We start from the raw sequence: 21,060 nt of genomic DNA on the forward strand, positions 1-21,060 counted from the left end.
AAATAAATTACACTTTTCAGTAAAAAAAAAAAGCAAAAATGTATCTTGAGAACTAACTAGTATGCACCTGACCCAGACCAGTGGTCTGGGTCATATACATGTGAAAACTGAATAATGGACAAGTAAGACCAAAACAGAATAGTTCCATGTAAGGTAAGGTGTTAATGAAGAATTTTAACTATATCATGGAATTCCAGAAGAATAAGCAGATTAGCTCTGGAGGCAGTGCAGCCAAATACTCCTTAGAAAGGAAATTAGTATCTCATGAACTTGGAATGTGTTATCAGGGGGCAACAGTCCCTGGAGAAGGAAATCATGGTTGTGAAAATAAAGGGTCAGGGGAAAAAAAAAGAAGAAAGTCCTTAATGAATTGCACTGACTTGGTGACTGTAACAATTGTCAGGACAGTACAGGATAGTGCAGTGTTTTGTTTGATATATATGGATTTCTATGAGTCATAACGGAAGGTCTCTTAATAATATTGCTGACTTTTAAGCCAAAAATGAATCAAATCTGTACACCTTCTCAACTTGTACCATTTAAAATGTTCTGGTAGTGGTGGTGGTGGTGTGTGACACTGAGTTGGAACCAACCCATTGCTAACCCGCCAGTGGGTTTTCAAAGGAACAGCTGATGGATTTGAGCCATGTCCCAAAGGGGACTGCATGCAGCATTGAACTTTATTTCAGTCACTGTACTAGACACACAAAATCAAACTGGAAAACGGTGCTAAAGCAAGCTCTTCACATACAGAGTGCTGTATGGTACACATTAACACTTCAAAGTTCAATGCAAAGAAGGAAGTGTTATTATTTTATTATCTGATTCATTAGATTAGGGCAAAGCTCAGGAGTGTAAATTTCTAACAAATGCCCCAATGATGCTGCTGCTGTTGCCCATGAAATATACATACTAATGGGCAGGGAAAATGTCTTCCATTTTTGCAGATGAGGCACACCAAGGCTCATGGAAGCAGAAGTGCCCATTTTAGGACCAGAGGGCTGATCCATGATAAATAACAGTTGGGCTTCATATCTCTCATGCCTTTCAATATATTCTTTTCATAACTTGAGAGCAGGAATAAGGAAAGGTTACTTTCTTTTCTCCTAAAAAACTATCTGGAAAACAGGATGGTAGCCACCACCAAAAGAATATGGCTTATTGTTACATGTCCATTTTCAGTAGGGACAATACTCTCTTCCAAGTGGGTAAAAATTGCTTACTGGTGTGGAGGCAAAACCTTGCAATTCTTTGTGTGTTTAAAGCACAGTATGTAAAGACAGAAAGACACTCTATCTGACTTTTTCTTAGCCTCAGAGCCATGTATGAACAGATCCTTAAAACTCTCTAAGCACATTTTATAGCTCTGTCCTCTTGCTCTCTCTGCTCCAATTCCACTGGTCTTCTTTCAGTGTTACATGCAAACTGTGCCCCACTCCACTATTGCCCTACCTGTCTCTAGCCGTTGCACTCATTCTCCCTCTCTTCTCATTATAACCTACTCACCCTCAAGGATAGGATCTATAACCCCCTAGAGAAAATGAAAGCTGCTATTAAAAGAGCAAGGTCATGTCTGACCATTATCAGCTTCGCAAAGGTGAATGGTCCCCATCAACAATATCAACAACACTAAACTATGAGGTCAGACATGTCCCCCAAACTTCTGTACCTCTTTCTTCTAATCTCAACACCAATCTTACTGCTTCACTAGGTCCAAATCCAGTGTGATAGTTCAGAGACCACACAGAGTCATGTTGGGGAAATCAAAGGCTATAATTCAAGTTAGTAGTATGGACTGAGGCTCAATGTCAAGAAGACAAAGATTCTCACCACTGGACCAACTGGTAGCATCAGGGTGGATGGCGAAGAGATTGAGATTGTTCACAGCTTCAGTTTGCTCGGCTCCACAATCAACACTCTTGGCACCAGCAGCCAGGAAATAAAAAAAACATATTACGATGGGAAAGTCTGCTGTTAGGGACCTCTCTAAAGTACTCAAGAACAACGGTGTCTCTTTGGAGACGAAGGCGCGCCTGATACAGGCCATGGTCTTTGCAATGACTTGTTATGCATCAGAGAGCCAGACAATGACTAGGGAGGACAGAAGAAGAATTAACGCCTTTGAGCTGTGGTGCTGGAGAAGAGTACTGAATGTACCATGGACTGCCAAGAAAACAAACAGATTCATCCAGGAAAGGGTTAAACCAGGCTACTCCTTGGAGGCAAAGAATCTGGGGCTTCGTCTGACATACTTTGGACATGTTGCAAGGAGAGACAGGTCTTTGGAGAGGGACATCATGCTGTGTAGAGTAGAGGGACAGCGCGGGAGGGGAAGACCCTCTATGAGGTGGACTGATTCAGTGACTGGGGTAATTGGGATGGGTGTGTCAGAGGCAATGCGATTGGCACAGGATAGAGCAGGGTTTAGGGCTGTTGTACATAGCGTCGCTATAAGTCGGAAACGACTCGACGGCACATAACAACAACAACAACAAGAATAATACAGTCAGGACAGCTTCTGAAATGTGCTCGCAGGTGCCCCAGCCTTGAGCCTTGCTCCTGTAGGCTAGCGTCAGTTATGGCTCTACCCTCTAACAAAAGGCTCCTAGCCCTGGTCCAGTGGTGTCTGATCCCAAGGTCCGCTCTGTCTCATGTCAAGTCTCTGGTTCTCCCCTGTGGCTGCTATTGCTGCTGTTCCCAAAACACCTAGTCTGGCCGGTTCAAGAGTCTCTGGTCCAAAAGGATGAGTTTCATTCTCTTGCTTGCTCTTTTCTGGTTCCTCCTATTCTGCTGCTGGATCTACTCAATTTAGTGGCACGACTAGCCAATCCCCTTGTAAATAAGCTAACACTCCTTATTCACATATTCCCACTCATACATATGGCAAAGTCAAATTCAATGGCTAGGAAGGACACTTTGAACACTAATTAATGTCACAACTACCCATACATGCTCCAATGCAAGCAGATATCTTTCCTTGCCAAAGTTCTTTTTTGTATTTGCAAGATGGTTTGCTTTACCATTATCTTTATCTCAATAGACTATAAACTCCTCAAAGGTAGGATCCGCTGTCTGTTTTCAAGCACTGTGACATTTAGTGACTTGGCACAATGGTCTGGTGCTTTGCAACTAACAGAAAGATTGAAAAAAAAAAAAAAAGAAAGATTGGTGATTCAAACTCACTCAGTAGCTTCATAGAAGAAATACCCGGTAATCTGCTTCCATAAAGATCACAGCCTAGAAAACTCCACAGAGCAGTTCTACTCAAATTTCCTCCTGAGCGGGAACTGATTTGAGGTCACCTAACAACACCACGATGGTACAGGCAATAGACTATCACTCATTAATCCTCTGTACAATGAGGAAACAAACAAATGGAGAGAATACACATGACTTCCATTCTGGATCTTTCTAATACCTGTACTGTAGACCCAGCATAACTTCATAGTAGGACTCATGGCAGTTTTTCCTACTCCATCAATTATAACTAAATTACCTTAGATCTGCATCACTTGAACCCCTGGTTGTTCAACCATGCTGGTATCATTCCTAGAGCTCCCCTCACTTTCTCTTTACCTTTTCTTATCTGCCTCAGCCTATTAAAATATGGTATATATGAACACTATGATAGTAAGTGTCCTATTATTAGCTGTTTGTCCCTGATAGTGTCATTTGGCTGGGAACATAAGACAAAAAAAGGCAATGTCAATTAGTAGTTTTGTTACTTTAAACAAAGAAGGGAAACTTAAGTTTGCAACCTCGGTTCCCACGGTGCACAGCAAAGATAATAATAGTACTCACATAATGGGTATTTGTGGAGATTAAATTAGATAATGCACGTAAAATAGCCCACACTGTGCATGGCTCAATGTTAGCACACAATAAACACCAGCGTTCTCAAACTGCCTGATACTGTGGGTAGCAGGAACTCTAACATGCAACAAGAGTACATTATTAATCAAAATATATATTCAAAGAAAATAATATCAACAAAGAGTTACCTTTACTATGTACTTACTGTATATGTCAAGGGAGCTCTGGTGGCTTAGCAGTAAGGAGTTACACTGCCAACCCTAAGGTCCTTGGTTCAAATCCACCAGCTGCTCCTTGACGGAAAAATGAGTAATTTTTTGTGTGATTTACTGTCTCTGAAAACCCGCTGATGGGTCAAACATGAGTCAGTTCTGACTCGAATGTACCTAACAAATAAATAAAAACTTGCTTAATTTAACCTTTATAACAATCTCACAGAAAAGTGATATCCTCATTTTCAAATTAAGAAATTGAGACTCACATAATAAGTGATCATTAGCATTTAAAAATATCTACACATCTACAAAATGTATGCTCGTAACTCCAGGAATCTTTGGGGATCCTTGCACAGAGAATTAATAAGCCAAAGTTCCCTGGTCTCAACCTTCCACCTTCATAAGCAGGGAAACTACCAAATATGGAGCAGAATTCCATGTGGTCACTTTTCCTATCAGCAGATATTTGATATTCTCTGGTACATTTGCCAGCAGGGCTTCTTACAAGGGAAAGCTTCCAGGGCTTACAAAGAACACAACTCCAGACACTCTCACTTTCCTCAATGAAAAACAAGAATTCTCTTCACCCCTCATTTTATTTCCATGTCCCCAAAAAGTATACTCTTGGCAGCTGCTTTTTTTACAGACCTTCTAGGAAGCAGAACAGTAGGATTATTGAACGCTGACACCTTCCTTCCTAATTAACATGCAGAAATATGCAACCCACAACTCGAATTTGAAATGTCACACTGTCATTGCACTTCCACACTGGGGTAAACCTTTGCAATGCTCTCTACCCAGAGGCATTTGTAAAACAGGCATGTTTGAAACAATCCCCACCGAACAGTTCATCCCTTGTAAACGCTCTTCGAGAGGAGTCCCAAGGGCTGGCTGAGGCAGCAACCTGTCTCACTGAGTGAAAATGTCAACAGAAAAAAAAAACCCAAGAAAGCCAGGCAAAAGAGAGCTGGTTCGGCTGATTCTTCCCAAGCACCATATCAAGTAAATTAGCTCAGTGTCACTATCAGGAAGCAGGGCCAAGGGGGATAGACAGACTGCCCTTTGTCTTTCTGGCCTTGCTCCGCGTTGACACTGATTCTGTCCAGTGACAGAATGAGGCATTAGTTCAAGGCTAAATCCAAAACAAAACCAAAACACCCCACTGTTGTTGAAGTGACTCAGATTCAGTGTCTACAGGAAGGAAGAGAACAGCTCACCAGGTTTCCAAGGCTGGAGGGGGTCGCTACACTTTTCTTCCAGAGTGAATGCTAAATTTGAACTGCCAACGTTTTGGCAGGCAGCTGAGGACTCAACCACTGTGCCACTAGGAATCCTTTCCAACTGCAAAACTGTTACCCATTACAAATTCTAATAATGACTTATACACAGTAAGTGACAAAAGTCAGTCCTTTATAGGCTGGCATGGGCTCTAATCCGTTGAAGTATATGAACTGTCAGCACCAGAGCTGGGGGAACCAGAAGCTTCATGGGGAAGCCCTGAGGTTCTCATCAAAACCTGGTCCTACCGGTCCTGTTCATTGCTTCTTATCTTAGCAAACGGTATACGCATCTATCCAGTTATGCAGAACAGAAAGTTGGCGTTATTCCCGCAGGATGCCCATCATCTGTCTTTGTCTGCTCACAAGAATCCATCTGATAGCTGCATTTGAGCTGACACTGACTCCTGGCGATGTGTGGGTATCAGCGTTGAGAGATTCTCCACAGGTTTGCAAAGGCTGATTGTTTTCCGAAACAGATGACCCAGCATGTTTTCTTGAGCGCTCTAGGCAGACTCGAACCTCTAACCATATAGTTAGCAACTAAGCATATTGACCCTTTGTACCACCAGCATTTTGATCACACAAATAACTCCAGATGTGACCAACTTCATCACCACCACCAAAGTCCAAAGCTGCCTCCACCTAGGACTGCCCCACAAAACAATGGACCGTGCAGTCTATAATTTACTTAAACTATGAGCAAATGCACCACTTTCATTTGGCAACTCTGGTGGCCCAGTGGTAAGGAATTGTGCTAGCAACCCAAAGGCATTCAGTTTGAATCCACTATCTGCTCGATGGGAGAAAGATGTGCAGTCTCTTTCTGTGTGATATAATGCCTCTGAAAACCTACCGGATAGTCAACTACAAGTTGTTTCCAACATGAAGGCACATCACAACAATTCCAACTTCAATTATCACATCTTCAGGGGAATTCTTCCCAAAGCTTATAGAAATTCAGTCTCTTCATGCTAAGTTCCCTAACACAGACACTTCCAACCACATATAGATTGGTGTGGACATTCAAACGATGTGCTTTGTCCACTAGACTCCAAGATCTCTAAGGACAGTGACCATCTCATCTCTTTCACTTCACCCCTCTCCCCCGTGACGTCCCACTCCAGCTCTCTCTGGCCTCCCTGTTTATCTCCCTTCCCTGTTCTCCTTTAAAGCAGCCCTCGTAAGGAAGTGCTAACACACTGATCAGACATCTAACCAAAAGGCTAGTAATTCAAATTGACCAGCCCCCCTGCTTCAGAGCGATGGGCAGTCTCCTCCTGTTGAGACTGAAAACCATGGGAATACAACAGAGGGTTGTTACAAGTTGGAATTAACTTACCAGCAAAGAAATTGGATTTAATTTTTTTGTGTGTGCCCCCAAATCACTGAATAAAATTCTATTAGGGGGAAAAAAAACCATACAAACAAAACTCAAACCTGACTCAGTGCTACCCAGCCTACTGTGACTCATAAACGCCTCATGTTTTAGAGTAGAATTTTCTCTTAGGGTGTTCTTGGCTGTAATGTTAGTAGAAGCAGATCACCAGGCCTTTCATCTGATGTTTTGAATCACCAATCTTTAGGTCAACAGTCAAATACAAAGCATATGCATCATTTAAGGATGGTGCTGATGAAAAATACATTATCTATTATAAACTACTAAAAGAACAAACAAATCTGTCTTGGAAGGAATGCAGGTAGAGTGTACCACAGCGCCTAGGATAGGGAGACTCCACCTTACATACTGCGTGAATGTTATGAGGAGGGACTAGTCCCTGGAGAAAAACAGTTATTATGTTTGGAAAAGTGGAAGCTAAGAGGAGTAGAAGACTTTTAATGAGCTGGACTGACCCCCTGACTGCAACAATGGCCTCAAGGGCAGAAGAGACTGGGAGGATGGCCCAATTAGGCAGAGTTTGAGTCTCTTCTACACAAAAGGTATGCTATGAGCTGCAGTCAACTTGAGGGCATCTAAAAGACAAATAAGGGCCTATCAGCACAATTCCAAAGGCAGCAGGACATGGCTTGTTGTCCATCCATCACTACGAGCCACCCTTCTCACCTCCAGCTGGTCACTGCTTTCACTCTGTCTGGGTTACAGCTCAGGGCCTGCACTGACTCACCCGAAATGCACTCTCCCAGGCTCTCACTTATCCCAGTGGAACACGGAACCTGCTCCAATGTTCAGCTCTGTCTTCCATCGCTTCTTCCAGAAGCCTCTTCGGATGCTAAGTTAGATGTAGTGTGTCCTTGCTCTAGGTTTCCAGAGACTTCTCTATTTCCCCTTTCAAAACACTCATTATTTCTCCTGACATTATTTAAACCTAATATACCTTGCTAGACTGTAGGGCTGCAGAGTGCAAGACCTGGAACTAGCAGGCCTGGGATAAAGATAGTTTACTGGCAAATCTGCTAGTCTGCAGGCCAGTGGAAGGAGGGAGGGAACCCACCAGGATGTGACTGGCAGAGCAGTCGAATGTGTAAATACAAGCAGTGCTAATGCTGATGGAGAGCTTACATGTGTCTGACACTGTGCCGAGCCCTTTCCAATTATTGTCTAACTTAATCCTACCTAAGAGGAAGAACTATTATTATCCTCATTTCACCTAGGGGAGAATGGAGACAGGGAGCATGAAGTAACTTGCCCACGGGCACACAGCTCAGGAAGTGGTGAGTGAAGACTCCAGTTCTGGCAAGGCTATGGGAGAGACCCTACTTGCTCTTGAGTGTTCTCCAAAACAGCAGCTGCCACGATGGGGCTGATTCAGGAGAGGCACAGGCAGAGGAAGGTGCCATGGAGGCACAGAGATTAAATGCTTGGCAGCTAACCAAAAGGTTAGTAGTTCAAACACGCTAACAGTCTGTTCCTGGAATTTCAGCTTTGGAAATTACTCTGTCCTACAGAGCCACCAGGAACTGGAACAGACCTCATGGAAACACATTTTTTTAAAGACAGAGGAAGTTCTCGAAAGATCCTATGTCAAATATTTCTGTGACAATATCTGGCATTTAATAAAAGTTCCATTTTACTTTCAGCTTTTTATAGCCACAGTCTGGTGCCAGAAAATTACAGTCTGTTCTAGAAAATTATGATCAGTCTCATATGGTAAGGAAATTATAGCACTGGAAGGTCAAAGGCTGAAGAGCAGTTATGTTAAATGGAAAAAGCACAGACAGGATTACTCCTAGGTGTAAGAAAATTTCAACTCCGAAATAATAAGAGACATTCACAGAAATGGTTTCTGAATAGGAAAATTGGACATTTTTGGGAAACCTTTTGCCACCACTATCAGGAAGGTAGGCTAAAGTACTAACGAGTTATTTCCCACAACTTTTTAGTTACATTTGCTTAGGGTATTCTTGAGGTTTTCAAGAAAGAGTATGGGACTTGAAAATCAAAGAGAGATCAGTAAAACTTTGAAAAAGTGACTGAAGCACTGCCTGGCCTCAACATCCCCACGTGAAAACTGAGTGATAATTAATTTCACCTGTTAGAAAGATGAAATGAAATAGCAAAACTAAGAGACTCATATCATACTACTTGTCACAGAAGCATTTTAATTAAATCTTATTTTCTTTTTCCTCCAATAAACTCTCATCTCAGCATACACTTTTGCTTTCTAATCCAATGTTCTTTTGCTTCACACAACCATTCCCACATCGAACACAATAAGCAAATGGGTGGTGTTTCTAGGAGGGGACTCAAGCTCCAGGGGTGGGCATAATGACCAACTTCAGAGAAAGACAGTTGACTCTCTGTTAGGTGCAGATAATTGTCCCTGCTCCATTCTCTGCTGTTTGAATTTTCAATTAATATTACATCGGTAAGATAACATGTTGAAGCAGCTCTGGGCACATCCAGTCAGCCACCCTTCTTCGCCTCATCTCAGTCCTACACCTCAACAGAGAATTATTTTTTTTTTTTTAACAGATAAATCTTGCTTTGGCCATTTTCAGATGTCTCTGAGCCTATACTACTGGGGAATGAAATCAAGTGATAAATGACAATAAACAAAGCAAGTATTCATGAGTTCACAAGCAGGAATCTGACTAACACCTAACCACTGTTTAACTGATATTCATAATTTGTCAATGAGTAGTAAGTACAAATGTTGTTGTTGTTGTTATGTGCCGTCGAGTCGTTTGCGACTCATAGCGAACCTATGCACAACAGCCCTAAACCCTGCTCTATCCTGCGCCAAACGCACTGCCTCTGAGACACCCATCCCGATTACCCCAGTCACCGAATCAATCCATCTCATAGAGGGTCTTCCCCTCCTGCGCTGTCCCTCAACCCTCCCAAGCATGATGTCCCTCTCCAAGGACCCGTCCCTCCTGGCAACATGTCCAAAGTATGTCAGACGAAGCCCCAGAATCCTTGCCTCCAAAGAGTAGCTTGGTTTAATCCTCTCCAATATGAAACTGTTTGTTTTCCTGGCAGTCCATTCAGTACTCTTCTCCAGCACCACAGCTCAAAAGCATTAACTCTCCTTCTGTCCTCCCTAGTCATTGTCCAACTCTTTGATGCATAACAAGCAATTGCAAATACCATGGCCTGTATCAGGCGCACCTTAGTCTCCAGAGAGACACCCCCGTTGCTCCTGAGTGCTTTAGAGAGGTCCCTAACAGCAGACTTTCCATCGCGATATGCTTTTTGATTTCCTGACTGCTGGTGCCAAGAGTGTTGACTGTGGAGCCGAGCAAACTGAAGCTGTGAACACTCTCAATCTCTTCGCCATCCATCCTGATGCTGCCAATTGGTCCAGTGGTGAGAATCTTTGTCTTCTTGACATTGAGCCTCAGTCCATACTGAAGGCTGCAGTCCTTGACCCTTCGCAGCAAGTGCAAGAGGTCCTCCTCAGTTTCAGCAAGCAGGGTTGTGTCATCTGCATAACGCAGATTGTTAATAGATCTTCCACCAATCCTGATGCCACAATTCTCCTCATAGAGCCCAGCCTCTCGGATAATCTGCTCTGCATACATGTTGAAAAAGTATGGAGACAGGATGCATCCCTGGCGTACACCCTTCCCATTTTTGAACCATGCAGTGTTACCCTGCTCTATTCTGACTACTGCCTCTTGGTCCAAGTATAGGTTTCGCATTAGCACAATTAAATGTTCTGGGATTCCCATTCTTCTCAGAGTCAGCCACAGTTTGTTATGATCCACGCAGTCAAATACCTTTGCATAATCAATGAAACACAGATAGACATTCTTCTGGTATTCTCTGCTTTCAGCCAAGATGTGCAAATACAATACTAATTAAAGAGTATCACTTGCAAGTACTGTACTCCTTCCAGAATAATCCATATAAGACCAAAGGTCAACAATTAAGTTAAAGTGAGAAGGGAAAAAGAGAGAAATGACACTTAATGAGATAAACAACAGTAGGGAAATAATGAGAATATCCGTGAAGAATATAATGGAAGTCAATGAACAACTAAATCTAAAATGTTGATAAAACTTTACCAAAATACAAGAAAATATTAATTTTTAAAAAGCAACACTCAAAAAAAAAAAAAAAGGGAAAAAAAGCAACACTCTTCCTTCACCTGTTTCTCAGTAATATGGGAACCTGTTACCGTGTAACTAAGGTTCAAGATCATTACTTAGTCACTACTAGCTACTGTCTGTTGTTGCCATCACGTCAAAGCTATACTGCCCTCAATAACTGTCTGTTTGAAATCCACCAGCTGCTCTGTGGAGAAGATGGGGCAGTCTCCTCTCGTGTGATTAATTGCCTCTGAAAACCCACTTGAAAGTTAGCTATGGGTTGGTTCCAATTTGATGGCACACAACCACATTTCATAATAAACTTTGACTTTTAATTTTAATCCATATAGTGACCCTGTGATTGCCCAATAACGCCAAATTTTAAGAGTTAAAAAAAGCACGTGTACTTGCTAGAAGTTATTGAGAATCAATTTTTTTACTCAAAGCAATCTAGGGATACCATCAACTGCCTCATAGGGGTTGCGAGGCTAACAGTCCCACAGAGACTCTTCTCCAGCTCCTTCCCACACTGTGAATCTCTTAATTAGCTGGTGAGAGCTTAAAAATTACCACTAGGTCTTTTTCCATAAAACAGATGTGGGTGTTTGTGTGATTAGATAGATAGATAGATAGATAGATAGATAGATAGATAGATAGATAGATATAGATGGATACATACATACACACAGGCTGTTTTTGTGTACTATCGAGTCAGAACCAATCCATACCTGAACATCTAGATGATTTTCAGAGCAGAATCGCATGGGAAGAGACTGACCATCCTTCTCCCATGGAGCAGCTGATGGATTTGAACCGTGTGCCTTTGGAATTACAGTGCAGTTTCTTACCTTTAGGCCACCAGAGCTCACTTATGCAAAGGTACATCATTCGGATCTATCAGTTGCTTTCTGGAAGATGGGCAGTATCTTCCCATGTGACTTACTGCCTTTAAAAAACCCACTAGAGGGTCAGCTATGGGTCAGTTCGGACTAGATGGTACACAACACCAACATGATACAGTCTAGTAGTTTGATCTAGCTAATAGCCTAGGCTAGGATAGAGCATGGTTTAGAGTTATTGTTCATGTGCTCACTGTAAGTTGTAGTAGATAGGACAGTACATAGTAACAATAGCTAATAAATATAACCATATGTCACTTCTATCTCCAATCCTAGTAACATTCCAAAGAGAAATGGAGCTATAATTTTGTGTTTGGAAATGTCAACTTTAATTTTTTTCAGCTTCTGGCTCTGACTTAGCCACCACACTTGGGGGAATCTTATTCTATAAATAGAGTTCTACAATGTATACCCTCATGCACTGATGTTTTGAAATATCAAAACCAGAATGACAAATATGTTTATGAAAGAAATAACCTGGTGAAATACTCATATACCAAATGAATGATATAGCCATTTTTTTTAAAAAGGGAAAACAATAAGATATAAATGTGTATATGGAGCTATCTTGTTTGTATTTACATATTTTTAAATCTCAGAATAGTATATAAGAAACTAGTAAAATTGATTATAGAATTGGGGAAAGGAAAATTGAGAATTAAGTAGGTACAAGACAGGTGTACAGAGAAAGTTATTTACTGAGTAAATATGTATTTACCAGGAAAAATAAATCTTTGAAATATTTGTGTGCTATGTGAATGTATATTAAGTAAAAAAGTGTATAATAAAGGGCTGATTAGTGGTAAAAAATCATATTCTATCCCTTCAATAGTAAAACAATAAAGTCATATGTTGTGATTATAATTTTTCTTTTGTTTTTAATAGCATATATGCCCACATTTGAAAACAAAAATGAACCAAAATACTTAAGTCAATAAATTAAAAGACTCCCTAAAACATATTCTATATATTTAAATGTTATGAATCCTATGAAGGTGCTCTGCTCACCACAGAACCTTCAGTCTAAGCAGGTGACTCTGGGCCCTCTGATCAGGCTACAAGACAGTCACCAGCACGGCTGTCGACAGGTAAGCTCACCTTCATAGGTGCCGACCTCCAGAAGGGTCCCGCTCTGCTCAAGGTCCAAGAACTCCTTCACAGTCAGAAAGTTATAGTCGACGCCAGGCACTTCTCCTTCTCTCGGTGATCGGGTTGTGCCTGCGGCAGGAGAGAAAGAGGCACAAAACACTATCAGCCAAGAACTGAAGAAGGAATTAAAATAACCTGTTCAGTAAGTGGCCCTACGTTAGCTCTGCAAATGCTTTTGTCCAGACAGGACCCTGGAAGAGGCAACCTCTAATAAAACAGCACCCCTACTTCCACCTCCCACTATCCCAGTGCCTGGGAGGTAGGAGAAAAAGAAACTAACAGGATCTAAGCAACCAAGGCACATTTTTACCATTTTTCTAAAATGTACTGAATAAACACGGTGGACTGGCTTTTGTGCAGACAATAGCCACAATCAGCAGCTTTTAGGGGCTCCAGTAAATACGAAAATATAATCCACCTTAAGCTCAGAGCCTAAGGGGTTTATCATTTTATCAGAGGCCTTGAAATTCTTGTGTTCCTCAATATATCCGGCAAGTCCCAATGTAATAAGCCCTTTGAAGAAAATGACACACACTGCATAAACACAGGACTACAGAAATGTGATTGCCCAAGATGTGGGGCTGGACAGCTCCCAGGACTGAAAATGCTGCTGTTCTCTGTGTAATTAATATGCCTCAAAAAAAGAGGCCACCTCTTAAGTTCTGACTAGAGGGGAAAGAGCATTACATTTGTTGGAAAATTCTTTCCTTGACTTTATCTGGCCATCTTGTCTACTCTTGAGTCTTCTGGCCTCCAGAAGATTAAGTTACCCAGCTCAGGAGTGGACCTGTGATTCTGTCGTTTTAGCTCAATATCAACTAAAAGGAAAGTGCACATATGTGTACATCAAAAGGAAAAACCCCAAACAAGTACCAATTACATAGTATGTACTAGGAATTTAGGCCAAGTATTATGGAAGACTGTAGAAGATCCCAAATGTGATTTCTGTGCCTATAGTCAAATTGGAGGGTTTAAATGCCATGATGCATTCTGCAAGGCCTATGGTGCCTTTTCTTAGACCTATACTGCATACATTCTGGGTTCTACATATAGATGTCTGCCCTTGCTTCTTATTACCGTACATTGTTTCACATTAGCAAATAAAGGTCCCAAAAGCCTTCCTCTAAGCGTATCACTAAAGCTTAGCTTCACTCTGAGGAGAAAGCCTTTTTCCAGTCATACTGAGTCTCCAACCTGATATACTAATTTTCTAGTGTTACGTTAGACAATGTGTTCCTGCTATGCATAAGGTTTGCATTGGCCAGATTTTTCAGGAGGAGTTTGCTAAATCCTTCCTCCTTTCTTAGTCTGAAAGCTCCACAGAAGTGAATCCACCAAAGGTGACCCTGCTGGTATATAAGACACCAGGGCTGTAGTTCTCAGCTTCACAGTATCACACAAGTCAACGGCGTGTGTCAGGGGTGTATATTTTATCCACCCTTATTCAATTTGATGGCTATAAGCTAATAATCTGAGAAACCAGGCTGTGGAAAAATAGCACACCAAAACAAGTGTGAGATATCATCTCACCCCAGTCAGAAGAGCAAAAGTTAAGAGAACAGCAAGCAACAAATGCTGGCAAGGTTGTGGAGAAACTGGAACTCTTAGTCATTGTTGGCGGGAGTATAAAATGGTGCAACCACTGTGGAAGGCAGTATGGCGCTTTCTCAAAAAGTGGCAAATAGAGATACAATTTGACCCAGCAATTCCACCACTGGGAATATACCTCAAAGAGACCATAACTGCCACCCAAGCAGATATATGCCACCCATGTTTATCACGGCTTTGTTCACAATAGCAAGGAGTTGGAAACAACCTAAGTGCCTATCAACAAACGAATGAATAGAGAAGCTGTGGTATATTTACACAATGGAATACTATGCTGCATTGAAAAACAAGGAACTCATGCAATAATATTCAAATGGGTGACCCTGGAGGATACTATGCTGAGTGAAGTATCTCAGTCACAAAAGGATAAATACTGCACCGTGCCACTCATGTAAAACAGGACTGACATTGGGGTTGGGGGAGACTAAGAAAGATGGTTTAAATGATGTACACTGCATTGAAACAGATGAGGGAGAAAATGGTTTAAAAGGGGTATGATTAGGTATTTTTGTCATGACAGGAGTCCAGAGTGAAGGCTGCATAGTGGAATGGACCTACGGGGAGTGATTGTAAAACAATGAAAGAATTTTTACTTTTCCAAGAGGGTAGGCTGGGCGGGGAGAAAAGTATAACAATGAATGAATGGAAATCCAAAGTCTCTGTAAATTTTCATTGAAATTCATAAGTTAAATAAAAAGTAAAACAGCACAGCATCAAAATAGAATCAGCTAAACAGCAGTGGGTTCAGTGCAAAAAGAGGTGTCTTTTCAACTATTTAAAAGCTACAAATGTAAAAAGTGAAAACGATGGTGAATTTATTATAACTAAAGATTTGGTGGTATCTTTCCTAAGTGAAGAGAACTTTACTAATGTTTAAGGACAAGTAGGCATTGTCTGTAAGCCTAATGTTCCTATCCTGGGGACTGCTTATATTTTAAATAGACAACTGGAAAAATTCTGGATGAGCAGGTCCACTTTTATTGTGAGTCACAGAAAAATGATGGGGAAAGCATTGAAGGCAGGGAAAGTAGCCAAAGGCTTTAAAATGGGGTCAGGTGTGGCATACTGAGGGACAGGTAAAAAGGTCTTCTTTAGCAGAGTGAGGTGTTGGTATGTGCCACTGAGCCAACTATGACTCCTAGCAACCTTATAAACAACAGCTCTGAACCCTACCCTATGCTGAGCCAATCTCACTATCTGACACACTTGACCCCATTGTCACAGCCTCTGTGCCAACCCATCTCATCCAGGATCTTGCTCTCCTGAGCTGTCCTTCCACCCTTCCAAGCTTGAGGTCCTTCTCCAGGGACTGACCCCTCCTGATAACACATGCAAAATACATGAAATGGAGCTTCAAAATCCTGGCCTCTGCCTTTCACCCTCTCCAGGACAGACTTGTTTGTTCTCTTGGGGGTCCACTGTATGCTCAACACTCTTCTCCAGCACCACAACTTAAAAGCATAGGTTTTTCTTCTGTCACTCTTATTTACTGTTCAGCTCTTGGATGCATAGCAAACAACTGGTAAGACCATGGTCTGGATTAGGCACACAGTAGTCCCTAGACCCACATCAGTTCTCTTTAGAACTCTACAGAGGTCTCAAGCAGCAGATTTTTCCCAGCACAACTTTTAGTTTCATGACTGCTGATGCCAAGGGTGTTGATGGTGGATATGAGCAAGGTTATGATTGAGGGGTAAGCAGTTGGAAATAAAAGGTCCAGGTTATAAGGTCATAGAAAACAACTCAGGTTTTATTCAAAGGATGCAGGGAAGTCTCTAGAGGGTTTTGAACATGGTGGTGCCATGATTCAAGTTTCAATTTAAAAAAATCATTTGGCTTTATGAAGAACAGATGGAGTAGGGACAAGAATAGATGCAGGGAGACCAGTTAGGAGGCTATTAAAGTGCTCAGGAGAGAGAGAACACAAGAATGCAGACTAGTCTAGCAAGATGGAGGTGGTAAAAGGAGTCAGATTTTTACTACAAAATGTACTATTTTATAGAGTTGTCAATACTTCAAAGGATAGATGTATTAAAAGTACATGGATCCATCACATCATCATAGATCTATTATTCTGAAGACATATCAAATAAGGCTAGCAAATGCATAAGATGTGAGCTGTCAGAATAATGGAAGAATAAAAACTGACTTGGTTTCCTGATCTGGGAAAATGGGTTATATGGGCTATTAACAGAAATTAGGGGAGGGAAACTAGGGGGGAAATGGCATTGGGCGTGGAGAGGAAATCAAGATTTCCATGTTGGATATGTTCTATCTGAGATGCCTCTAAGAAGCCCTGGTAGCACAGTATGGAAAGTGCTCAGCTATTAAAGAGTTGGTGTTCTTTTGCTCCAAGGGAGAAAGATAATCGGTCTCTATCCACCATAATTTAAAGCCTCAGAGGGTCTCAATGCATCAGAATGGACTCCACTGCAGTGGAAGTGCATCTGGAACTAGATACTGAGGTGCTGAAACCTGGCAGGCAAGGTACTGCATGAATCTGAGGTCAGGGAGGAGGCTGTGACATAGAGTGTAACTGGTAAACCACTGACATTTCAAGGGTTACAAACAGAAAGATCCTCGAGAGAAAGACTGTGGAAAAAGAATTCAAAAGGTTTGGATTGAACATGAAGAGACTGAGTATTTCAGAGACCAGGAAGAAGCAGCTCTCAGAAGACTAAGACACAGCCAGTGAGGTAGGAGTGAAGGAAGGGAGATGAAGTCCAGGAGGCAAGTGAAGAAAGCAGTTCAGCCAGCTCCTTGTAAAACACAAACCATTTACATCATATTGAGAAATCCTTGTGCAGTACAAGAATAGCATCTCTCCTGGAGGCTCCCCAGAAAAGGCTATGTCCTAAATACGTTCTACACGTTTCATTCGCTCATACATTCTATACGGAAGTTTCTCCAATTCTAACAATCTATTACCTCGTCTCTCCCAAAATAAACTGAAGCAAAGACTTGTTGGGTTTCTGATGTCTGCAACCAGCATTTCTCCCATTCCTCCAATAGCCATCTTTGTCATTTCCTTCAACCTTGTTTCCAGATCTAATATATCAGATTGATATTAAGGAAAACAATCACCCTTGGATTTTAATTTTCTGAGAGGATTCAAAAGAATCAAGACCGCCCCCCAAAATACTGCATTTGCAAACAGTTAGGGGAAATGGGACCAGCAAATAACATTTTCCAATTTAAATAAATATGCTGGGAATGGCCTTAGAGAAGCAGGCGAAGGGGGTGGGTGGGCGTGTGAGTCTCCACCCACAAGACCTTCAGGGTTTATTCCCCAGACAAAACCATTCAGTGCAGCAGGCTAACAGGAGGTTTACCCCTAGTTATCCTCTAAGCAAGCCGCCCTGGGTCTGGGCCAACATGACCAGACCCCATTCAGCGACACTGGGGAGAAAGGGCCTGGGGAGGGGACCCGCCTCCTCTTTTCTTGTTGCAGAATGACAGGCTGCCGGCTGGACACACGCCTGGCAGATGGCATTTCAAAGGGTTTTCAGGAACCATCTGGGGTGGGTACAATTATTACTAACCATGCTTCTAACAAAGCCAGAAGGGTTATTTCCTGACAGAAGAGAAGTAAAACAAATTCTATCTTGTTTCTCAGGGATAGCATATGAAGAAGAAGAAAAAAAAAATCACCACACTGACAAACTCAGTTTCCAACAGCCCCCAAGACTGCCTTCTGTTTGGCTGGAAATCGAGCCAGCAATCTCTTCAAGCTTTAAGCTAATAAAGATAGTGCCCTCCCTCCTTGGGAAAAAAAAAATCAAAGTGGGGGGGGAGGAATGAGAGAAATTGATTATCAAAACATTAGGAAGAGAATAAGGAGCTCTGGTGAGCAAAAGTGTTGAGCACCTAACTGAAAGTTCAGTGGTTCAAACACAATGTGGTGGCGGTGTTATGTGCCAACAGCCCAAGTACGGCTCACGGGGCTCCTATGAGTAACAGATCTGAGACCTGTCATGTTTTGTGCCATCCTCATCATCTCTGAAATACTCGAGCCCACTGCTGCAGTTACCATGCCAATTCATCTCATAGAGGGTCTGTCTCTACTTTGCTGACTCTCCAACTTTCCAACATGGTGCCCCTTTCTAAGAAGTCACAACTCTCCCTCCAGTGGGTTTCTGAAGGCAATAAATTGCACCAGAGGAGACTGCCTATCTTTCTTCCTCAAAGCAGCTGGCAGACTCAAACCACAGGAGGGGTACGACCTTTGGGTTAGCAGGACAATTTCCTAAGGACAATACGACCAGAGTTCTTCAGCCAGAAATGTTAGTTAGGTGCCACTGGATTGACTACAGCTCCTAGTGATCCATGAACCACAGATCTGAACTCTGCTCTATCCCGGGCCATCTACATCACCTGTAACACACCTGAGCTCACTGTGGCAGGTACTGAGTCAATCCATCTTATTGAGGGTTTCCCTCTTTCCCAGCAAGATGAAACTTTCCAAAGAATAGCCTTTCCTAGCAACATGCCCAAAGTATAGGAGACAATGCTTCATCATCCTTGCCTGCAAGGAGCATTCTGGCTGTACTTTTTCCCAAGATAGATCTGTTTGTTCTTTTGGCAGCCTAGCTATATGTAGCTTTCATTTATTGAACACTTACTTATTTTGTACTCAATGAATATTGTTGTTATTAAGTGCCATTAAGTTGTAGACGACTCATAGTGACCCTATGATCGAAAGACCTGAACCCTTGTATAACTTTCATCATTTCTCCATGTTTATAGAGTTTCTGGAGGCAAGCCATTTCGGAAGTGGATGCCACTCCTACTTCCAAGCTTGTTTTAATCTGGAAACTCCACCAAACACTGTCCACCATGGGTAACTATTATCACATTTGGCACATCAGTGTCACAGTGTTTAGCATCACATCAATGACAAGTTAACTCTGTACTGCAAATGAACAGACCAGTGCTATACCACTTAGAAGAATATTTGACCAAAAACAATTAAAACCAGGCCTGAGGGCTGTAGATTAACGTCACCCACCTTTGGCTTGGTAGCATAACTTTCTATCCACTAGGCCAAGAGAGCTCTCTCTATGTTCAACCAATACCACTGTATTTAATCTTCACCAAAAAACTCATGGAAAAATATTATATTTATTTTACTGGTGAGGACACTGAGACTCAGAAATGTAAAATAATGTTCATGGTCACATTCCAAGCATCATGCTCAGAGCTATGATTTGAACTAAGGCTGCATCACTGTAATTCTATGATGATGGAACTCCATCTCTTTATCTCCCACATCTATGCTATATGGTAGCTACTGGCTGTGTGTAGCTAGTATCACTGAAAAGTTATTTAGAGTTTTATGGAATTTTAACTACTTTAAATTTAGTCACAAGTGGCCTCTGGCTACCAGAATGCATAGTTTTCGTAGCTCTAAGCCATGAGCGCATTTGAGATCCATGTGCTGCCCTTTATCCCATGCTTTCAGCCCACGGGGCTTCTAGCTCTTGATGCAATGACAAGAAATATGTTTACATAAAACAGCAAAACAACATTATTCATACTAGAAAACATTCCTTGTAAAAACCCCTACTTTTGGCAAATTATCTATGCCAACAATGTTTCATCTTAAAAATGTCTGGTTCTTGTGGACAGTGAGGGGTCCCTTGGATATAATCACCTGAGAAATTCATGGCATCTTTGAATAAAATTTCTCTTGGGGGAAAAGTATCAAGGCAAAAAGCATCTTTCCAAACAACAACAAAAAAGAGCACTTATGAACATGAGAAGATTGTATGAAACATGGTAGATGACATTTTTTTTATCTATGGAAAGAACAATCAGCTATATGTACAATAACCAATGGCATGTTTGTGATGGGCAGTTAAGTGATACAAACAAGTTAAGAAATTATAATAATGGCTATATTTTATTTTTTAAAAATGGGGGAAAGATACATATATTTTGTATGCATATATGTTTCCACATTGCCAAATAGATATAATACCACCACAACATTAGCAGTGGCACCCTCAGAAGAAGGCTGACTCTGAAAATGTGGACAGATATGATTCTCTCTAATCACCATATTGCATATGCTCAACTGAGGCAATACGCATGAGCTTGACAAGGCACATCACAAAATGCACTAAACAGCTGAGAAATCTCCAAACACTTGGTTCTTGGGTATTTTACTCAATATTTTTCAATACTTAACTTGTTATATACTATCCAATCAGAACTGACTCATAGTTGAACCTTCAGCAAATTTTTAAGGGCAATAAATTACACGGGAGGAGACTGCTTATCTTTCTCCCACAAAGCAGCTGGCGGATTTGAACCATATGCTTTTGGGTTGGCAGCACAACCCCTTACCCACTAGGCCAGCATAGCCTTCTAATATCAACTTAGTACTCTCAAAAAGTGCAACAACATATTATATACACTCTAACTGAATGAAACAATGAATAGTTTCCAAAGTTTTGGTCTCACAGAAAGGTAGCACTGACACCGGCAGCCCTTCAGTTTAGTGATGCTGAGGGACACACTGAAAACAAAGACGAGGAGAAGGACCAATATTTTCTCCACTGACTTTGGTTTGAGCAAGAGTCAAACTTTTGAAGTCTCTTC

The 21,060-nt window shown here is 41.6% G+C and overlaps 1 protein-coding gene across 3 annotated transcripts in view; it reads right to left on the bottom strand.

Moving 5' to 3' along the window:
• MAGI1 (membrane associated guanylate kinase, WW and PDZ domain containing 1) overlaps positions 1–21,060 on the bottom strand; it is an 810,123-nt gene that overhangs the window by 141,548 nt on the left and 647,515 nt on the right. For all 3 annotated transcript variants that reach the window (XM_006893840.1, XM_006893841.1, XM_006893842.1), the window contains exon 3: positions 12,799–12,918. In XM_006893840.1, the coding sequence (XP_006893902.1) occupies positions 12,799–12,918 (120 nt within the window). The remainder of the gene's footprint in view (positions 1–12,798; positions 12,919–21,060) is intronic.

This window comes from Elephantulus edwardii, unplaced genomic scaffold (genome assembly GCF_000299155.1).
Source record: "Elephantulus edwardii isolate Elephantulus edwardi_28Jun2011 unplaced genomic scaffold, EleEdw1.0 scaffold00132, whole genome shotgun sequence".
Lineage (NCBI taxonomy): Eukaryota > Metazoa > Chordata > Mammalia > Macroscelidea > Macroscelididae > Elephantulus > Elephantulus edwardii.